The sequence below is a fragment of the Mytilus trossulus genome, chromosome 2 (assembly GCF_036588685.1).
Source record: "Mytilus trossulus isolate FHL-02 chromosome 2, PNRI_Mtr1.1.1.hap1, whole genome shotgun sequence".
Lineage (NCBI taxonomy): Eukaryota > Metazoa > Mollusca > Bivalvia > Mytilida > Mytilidae > Mytilus > Mytilus trossulus.
The window spans coordinates 3,766,547-3,775,672 of NC_086374.1; the positions used below are offsets into that span (position 1 = coordinate 3,766,547).

The 9,126-nt window shown below is 30.5% G+C and overlaps 1 protein-coding gene across 1 annotated transcript in view; it reads left to right on the top strand.

Moving 5' to 3' along the window:
- The window catches only part of LOC134708661 (breast cancer type 1 susceptibility protein homolog), a 29,087-nt gene extending 20,161 nt beyond the window's left edge, over nt 1–8,926 (top strand). The window contains exons 14-18 of the mRNA XM_063569308.1: nt 1,578–1,665; nt 3,564–3,688; nt 3,943–4,081; nt 6,973–7,134; nt 8,386–8,926. Coding sequence (XP_063425378.1) covers nt 1,578–1,665; nt 3,564–3,688; nt 3,943–4,081; nt 6,973–7,134; nt 8,386–8,534 — 663 coding nt within the window. The 3' untranslated portion in view covers nt 8,535–8,926. The remainder of the gene's footprint in view (nt 1–1,577; nt 1,666–3,563; nt 3,689–3,942; nt 4,082–6,972; nt 7,135–8,385) is intronic.
- The last annotated feature ends 200 nt before the right edge of the window (nt 8,927–9,126 follow it).

Genomic DNA, 9,126 nt, shown 5'->3' on the forward strand with positions numbered 1-9,126 from the left:
AGTTTTTTTGTAGTGCCTTCATTTGATTTTGATTTGCTTTAGAAATTTGTCACTGAGCTTTTACGGTGGTGAAATGTGTTAAGGATGTATTCTTCTGACTTTTCAGTCTCGTTCAGTCTCGTTGAAATCTCGTTCTTAATTATTTCCAAAACATATGATAGAAGTGGAAAATATTAATGAATTTTAAAAATATTATAATCAAACATAACTCTGTGAAAAAATTGTGTATTTACCATGAACGGTTTTTGAATAATCCAGTTTTCAAATTTTACGACCATTCAAGTCAGTATTCTTAGTCAAAATTTTAAGAAAATGGGTGAGGGATACAAAAAATTATTTTACAAGAATAATATACATCCCATCTCATTTTGGTCTTTTCAAATTTCTTAGATATGTATTTTTTCAATCATTTATAACAAAAAAGTTGAATTAATATGCATTTTGTTCTTTAAAATGAGAAAAATCATAAAAATACAAAATTGGCAGTATGGTAAATTTTACACAAAAAAGCATTAAAATATGATAAAACTTTCTTATATTAACACCTACCTATAGTTTTTGTAAGTTAAATTTATTCAGATTGGTCCACCTCATCTTTATGGAAAGTATGAAAAAAAGTTTAATTGTGGAACTGTGATTTTTTTCACGATAATAGCCCAAAAATAGGAAAAAATCGATGAAAAGTGAGAAAATCATCAAAATTGGGCATTTTCAAAGGGCCGTAGCAAAAAAAGAAGCACACCATCATATGATTTTTTCTTCACCAATTGTTTTGTTACAGTCTTATAAACCTAAAAATCGGGTTAAGAAAAAAAGTTTAATTCTAGAAATTTTTAGCTCCTCAGAGGTGTACATCCTTAATAGCTGTCATTTGATATTTTGAACAGAAATATCATGTTATGGAGGGGTATTTGCAAAAAATACAAGTCGAGGGACTTATTAAATTTCCTGAGCCACTAGGCAAGGGAAATTTTGTCCCAAGACTTGTATTTTTTTGCAAATACCCCTCCATAACATGATATATCTGTTTAATTGCACCGAATAAATTTAAATTTTAACTCTCTGTACTAGGAAAAGGAAATGTTTATTTGAGGACAAGTACTATCATAAAACATAACGCAGGAACTATACATGTACATATATGTGTTCACGCTGTCTTTATGTAACATCATATCCGAGAAAAAAATTCGCGGGAAGATGATCGCAAGGGTAAAAAAGGAATATCCAAAATGGCAAATACCATGGTATTTGAGGCATATTCACCGGCAGTGGTGAAAAACAGTCAGATTCGTTTGAAATGAAGAAAAAATGTTAGAATATGCGAAAAATACACTGGCTATCAGCCAATCAAAAGCTGGCATTGTTATATAAGGTGTAATTAAGTATGATAATGTTTGAACATCTGCCTTCTAGCTGCAATGAGGATCTGTCCTCTTAGACTAAGGATATGAAGTCTGTGTCAGCTTAGTAGGCAATCAGCCTAACATTATGACTTATTCATGCCTTGTAAAGATACAATTACTTCCCCTTTGCAAACTCAAAGATTCCCATCAATAAAATTGAACATTGTATTTCAGAAAGAACTACAAAAGCTAGCAGTTTTGAATCAGTGTCAGTTCTGTACAAAGTTTAGTAAAGATGTAACACATGTCATAGTTAAGACTGGTAAGTAATTCTTATACGTTTCAGCTGTCAAAGGAAATTCTTCAGTCTTGCCTTTTTGATTTAGATTGGGTATTTACTAATTCTTTTTGGTCATAACTATAACTTATTTCTTATTGTACTGCAAGGTCTGTATATATTTAAGATCAGCGTATACTGTCTCATAAAAAGTTATTTTGAGAGCGAAAAACAATTTGCCTAAAAAATCTTTGAATCTAATAAAAGAAATAGCTTGAACATATAATTATACAACTACAAATTCATATTTTTTAACTAAGTTTAAAAATGTGGCACACATGTTCACCTTGTTTGCGCATATGTTCCCATTTAAACCTTATGGAAAAATGCATTTTCATATTCTGTGAAAATCCTTTTCATGAATGATGTATGGAAGCTCTTCTCCAAACAATTTTAGCTTTTTTGCTTATTAAGTAAACTACAGGCAACATGATTTAAAAAGATTGATGAAAAAAACAAAATTTGTAGCTAAAAATGTTAGAACTTATATTCCTTGAGTAAGTAAGGGGTATATTTGCTTGTTAATCAATTCCTCTAGTTACTGTGCCTATCCAATAAGCTTTGTGGTAGAGAATTACCTATTGCCTGACCAGTTTAAAAAATTGTCAATACAATTTGTCCATTTAAATTGTACAATAGGTATTGTGAGAGCTATTATCAACAGGTGGTCATTTAACTACCTGTAGATTTATTTACCTGGTTTGTTTTTGACAGCTAATTTAAATGAATGATACATGTAGCTAGCTTGCTTTCCTCATGTTTAATGTCCTGAATGAACTATTATATTTAGGTATGGGACATTTTACATTAAATACAATATTTGTTCTTTTTAATCAAGATATTTATTGTAAATTTATTTATTTTGCTTACAATCACAAATAAATCATTGCTGGTATATCCCACTTTCATAATGAAGAATAAAGCACTGAAATTTCTATTCACTATAAGCCATTTGTACTTTTTTTGATATATTGAAAATAAATTTTTAACAGTAATTCCAATTGACGTAGATCCTGAATATTAAATGAAACTCAGCATCACTACTATTCCATTTCAGGAATCTTAATATAACATGAAAATATATCCCATTAGAAAACACTACGCCACACATAATTCATCTTGTAGAATTATTCACATATCCAAAAAATTCCATTTCACAAACACTTTAATTCCATTCAGGAATCAAAAACTTAAAATACATCCCACATTAAAAACACCATGAAGCAAACATATATCTCCTTTTTTATAAACTAAATCCACTGATTGAAATTTCCATCTTGAGTATTTAGAGACACAAAAAGAAATGGCTTAAAATGTCCCATATCTCATTCAGGACATTGGTCATGATGCATGAGGAAAGCAAGCTAGCTATCGGTCATATAAATTTTACCTTTTAGAAATAGTGAATATTTTTTTACTGGGTAGTTAAATGACCACCTGTTGATGAGCTCTCACAATACTTAATGTACAATTTAAATGGACAAATTGTGTTGACAATTTTTTATTCTGGTCAGGCAATAGGTATTTAAATACCCCAAAGGTGATGAGATAATGACAGTAATGAATTGTGGGTAGTTGACCCTAACCTAAGCTGCCACACTCTAACTTACACATAAAGTAATGCTCATTTATTCACACTTAATTTTTATTACTACCGTAGATCCACACTTTGCTTATAGCAATTTTGAGAGAATTTTGTTTGTACATGATTTAGTTTTAATATTTTACATCAAAACAGATTGTTTGAAATGCATATTGTAAAATGAACCAAAGTTAAAAGAACATGTTAATAATATAAATCAATATTAAAAATATTTACTAATGAACAATATACTAGAGAAATGATGAATGATAGATTATTTATTTCATTCCTTCTTTTACAGAACCAATTGGCAGTCGTGTATGTGACAGAACATTAAAGTTTTTTAAGGGGATATCTCATGGTTGTTGGATTTTAGATTATGAATGGGTTGTTGACTCCAGAGCTGCTGGTAGTCTGTTGCCAGAGGTATATTTATTTAATGTTAATCATTTATATATTGGCATCAGTTTATAACAACTTGTATGATGCATATCATATAAATAAAATTAGTAACTTTTTATTACTTTTAGAAACAAGATGATTTTTCAAAATTCAACAAATTTAACAAGATGTGATGTAAAATTTGGTACATTATCTGTTTAATCATAACAGATCTTCATCCTAAGTTTGGTTTGAAGCTTCATTAAAACCCCATTTTGATGATATCCTTTACCTTTTAGGCTGATTATGAAATCAAAGGTGATACTGTGACAGACGACCTCCACTATGGACCAATGAAATCAAGACAGAGTACAACTGCTCCCTTGTTTGATAACATACAGTTTTTGGTTCTAGGAGATAGTAAAGGTTTACAAAAAGGTACTTGTTATAAACTTTCAGGTAAAGAATGATTACTGTAAGGATTTATACAATAGGTGTTATAGATTTACACTAGACTCATAAGCATATCTACAAACTGTCTTTGTTTTAGATTTGTCTAAATAAAATACAAAAGGATAAACTTTCTAAATTATTTCATACTTCACTGATTCCCTATCAACATCTCCAATACACTGAATTCAAATCACGGATAAAATATTAAGTTTTCCACACAAATTTGGTCAAACAGCCTTTCAATTTTAATCATTTTATCATACAAGCACAATTTGCAACATTTGCTGTAGTTCCACAGCAAAATCATAATTAATTGGAAGATTAGAACTGTAAAGAACTCTCAAGAAAACATCATTTATCTTGAAATTTGTTTAAATTTTGAAACCAGACTTCGTGTGTCTGTTGATTTAAAATCGACACCATTTTGTATACACTTCTACAGTGTTACTGTATAAACATCCGCCGGTAAGAGCACCTCTGGATACAAAGAAAGATAACTCAAATTTTATCCATTTTCTCATTGATACTGATAAGACCATGAGTAAGACTAAATCAAAATCTTTCTTCATCCTTCTTTCTTTAGGACATGTAGTTATAGGTGTTTTGAGTCAAGGGTCATAGATGAGAAGGTCTTTGGAGGGGGGAAAGGGGGGTCTCTACTTTGAATACTTTATTTTGAATGCCATTTTCTCTATTCCTCAGTTATTTTGTCAATTTTATAATTTAATAGTACAAGAATCATGCAAATAAAAGAAATCAAGGCCTACAAGCTCATCATTAGTATACCAAAGAAAAAAAAAGAGAACTTATACTATTTTAGGAGTAAAAAACAATGCTCACAGAAAAGTCGCTAAAATTGTAACCCTTAAAAATCTTGTCTCGCGCTAAATCCCCCATGGAGATTTTCAAAAGTTGGCAGGTCTGGTTTTCTCACTTAATTAGAAAGTGTAGAATGTCTTTAACTGAAAAATATACATTTATCACTAAAGTCATATGAAATGAGTGACTGGTGGAAAAAAAAATGTGTATCCAATACTTGAACCAATGTGTGTATGTTCCGGACCATATGAGTACTCGGACCATATGGGTATAATACTTGTTTGGTTATTAACGGACCAGGCTATATGAGTTTATTTGACCATATAGGTATTTTTTTTTATCTAAAAACAAAATGATGGTTACATGACATGTACAGAATATTATTGTTATAATTCAAATTCTACGTAAAAATTAAATATTGATGCCATAGTTAGCTTTCATCTTCAATTACATTCTTGTATGTAGGCTTGGTAGATATGTCTACGGTGTTTTTAAAAAGCTAAGAATCTTAAATATCGTAACATGACTGCAATACATAATATTCACAAAACTTTCCAGTGTCATCAAATCTTGTGTGACAGTTCAAGAAATTTTTATTTTTTTAAGTCACTCATAATAAAAAAAAATCGGTAATGACCATCGGTATAAAATGTGTTTATCTTAGTTTTCGCATAGTATATAAAAATAAAATAAACTATGTGTAACATCTAATTCTTATTATACCCCCGCTTTGAAAAAAGGGGGGTATACTGTTTTACCTCTGTCTGTCAGTCCGTCCCATGAAACTTTCGTCACTTTTTTCTCAGGAACTACAATACAAGGATTTCTGAAATTTGATTTCAGGATTTATATAAGTCAGCTGTACCGTGTGATGCGTTTTCAGATTCATCACTCAACAACTTCCTGTTTACCGAAAACACTTGCATATTTTTACACTATTAATATTATCCACTTGCAGCAGTGGTATCATCAGAGAGCAGTAGCTCGCAGTTTCACTTGTTTAGCTATTTTTTATCATAATTTAACATTATATATTATATACTCCTATTACGAACTGTAATAACATATGAATAGTCTATAAGTTTAAAAAGTACATTTTTGTAAGTTGTAATAGAGTGTTACAGAGTGTTAATTACTCCGACCATATGCGTATGGTCCGATCGTACCGCATGGTCAGACCGTACGTGTATGGTCGGACCATATGAGTATATACCCATATGGTCATGACCATATGCGTATGGTCCAAATACTCATTATGGTCCGGAACATGTATATATCATAAACTTAGTCTTCTGTGCACGATCATATAATTTTTTACACAAACATTGTCAATTTATTTTTTTCCTCTATGTCTGCTATTTTGTGAAAATATGTAGCTTATTATTTGTTGTATTTTGAAGCCGTAGGTTAAAGATTGTCACCTTTTAGTAAATAATCAACAAAGAAGCATGGATATTGAGCATGTGTTCAACATTTACAATCAGATAATAGTTTATTTCAATGACAGTTCCATGCTTATTGTGATCACTGGATTTTTACAAGAGGGTCACACTAAGGTCACTTGCATATGGAACATATGCTGGATAAAACACTAAGTTTTCCCACTTAATTAGAAAGTGTAGAATGTCTTTAACTGAAAAATATACATTTATTTTATATTTATTTATATGTAAATATGCAGACAAAGCTTATGTCTGTCGTCAAATTGTTAACTGAAAGCAAGCAATTAAAAAAAAGTAAACCCTAACCCTAATTAAAGAATTTTCTTCAGAAAAAAGTATATGTACATAAGTTTTATAATGAAAACTATCCATTTAGTTATAAAAAGCATCTGCATCATATTTTTTTTATTTTGAGGTTTCATAATAATGACTTTAAGCCATCAACTAACAAAAATTTCATCAAAATTTTTTGAGGAATTAGTTTCTGATGATCAATTTGGCTTATGAATACATTATTTTTCTCAAATTATTAAGTTTTTAGCAAAATGATTTTAACAAGAGTGAGCAAACGTATTAATGTTATCTTGTTCTTAAAGTATAAACATATTTTTTCAGATGAATTGAAGAGTTTATTGATATCATGTGGAGGCCAGGTTAAGTCTAACATAGAAGATATAACAGATCAACAACACTCTGTTGTAATCACATGTTCTGATTATGATAATGATTCTGATGATGATGATAGTCCTTCTCCAGATGAACTCAAACTTTTTAAAGGTATGTATAGTTTAATAGAACCTTAAATACTTTGACACTATAGGACAGTCTTAAACAAAGCTTGAAACAATGAAAGAATATAAATGAGTGAACAGCTAATGGTAAGATTCTTGGAAGGGTCTTGTTATTTCATTTGAGCATTAACATTTTTCACTTTTTGTTGATAGATATATTCAAAAAGGAGATATGGTATGCTTGCAAAAAAAACAATAACCTGAAAGACAACAAGTACAGGTCACTATATGGCTTTTAACAATGAGCTAAGCCATCTGGAGATTGAATTATAGTCTTCAACTATAAACCAGTGTCTATGCATACATGTCAAACTTTAAATCACAATATTGATGGGGGTATTCCATTCTTATTTTGTAATGCTGCTGAGTTACTGTCATATTAGTATATGCCCTATATCTCCTTGTACTCACGTCCATAATTCTGCAACACATTCTGAATTGTCTATGCCCTCACTGTAGGCAATGGGGGCATTTAGTGTTACCCTTGACTGTCTATCCCATTTTCCATTTCTAAAAATATAAACTTAATGAAACTCATACACAGTACTGGGAACCAAATCTTGAAAACAAAGTTTGAATTCTGAGCAGTAAGTCACCTACCGTTTTATATCTTTGAAAATAGCAAATGTTTTTCTTTCCACCTTCTCTATCTTAAGTTTCCTCATCCTTATTGCTTAGAACCACAACACACAGACAAGAGTTTGTATTTGGTTAGTGAGTTAATTACCATTCTAGAATGAGACCCCTTTTTTGTGCCCCTTGTGGGGACATGGAAAAACCAGGTGTCTGTCCGTCCAGTCTTATTAGTGCTCATACAGGTCTATGTCAGATTTATATGAAATTTATACTATAGGTTAATATCATCATTATCTCGGACAACTTCTAGAATTGTGGTGGATTGACTTTTTGTAATGAGTTATGCCCCTTAGAAATATTAAATTGAAGAAAAATGGCCTTGTAAGCACTCTCACAGGTACAGTTTTTGCCAGATTTTAAAAAAATTACACTTAAGGTTAATATCAGCAATATTTCATAAGTTCTACAATGGTGGATTATCGACTTTTTAAAAAGAGTTATGTCCCTTGGAAATATAAAATATATGTAGCATGGGGACATTTCAGCTCTGTTCTTTTAATAACTTTTCAGGGCTTAAGCATAATTGCATGACTCTGGTATAATATACTTTGGATTAATGTTTCTTGTTCCTAATTAAGTATTTTGTAATCATTTATTTCAGAATTTTATGTTCACCATGGTTTAGTGTCTGTTTCTAGAGAGTGGGCCTTGGACAGTCTTACTGTGTATAACCTGCAGCCACTGACAGACTATATATTGACTCCTGGTAAAATTAGTAAAATTGCTATACCAAACTTTGTAAGAGAATGAATTTAATTTGCATGATTGGTGTATTACAATGTAGTAAGACATTATTGTATCAGATTATATATACTAAGTACTATCTTTGAAATTCAAATATATATTTGAACAAAAGAAAGTCTGATGTTATTTTAAATGTTAATTCTATTATTTGGTGTAATCAATTGAGGTTTTATCTGCTTTATAGACTTTGCCTGTTGTGTTATATACTGACCTGGACAATGTCGTTTATGTGCTTTATGTTAAGGAATACATATCGGGTAAAATTTATTATTTTTTATGAACAGATTTACCATATCAAATGCATTGTAGGTGCATGTTGATACACACACACTGCATGACTATGATAAGATCATAAAACCATAGAAGTAATTTATTGACAGGGATTACAACTATATACAGCAGAGGAGATTAGTAAATATGTTATGTACTAGTTATTGTTTATGTCTGTTTATGTATGTCTTTATATTAATCTGTATAAAACTGTAATTTCTAGCATCAGATGTCTAGTGAGCTTTATATATATGTATACTGTTATCTCCCCTGATACAAAGGTCAACTGATCTATTCTCTTCACCTTTTGTCTTTTGTTGTTGACTTG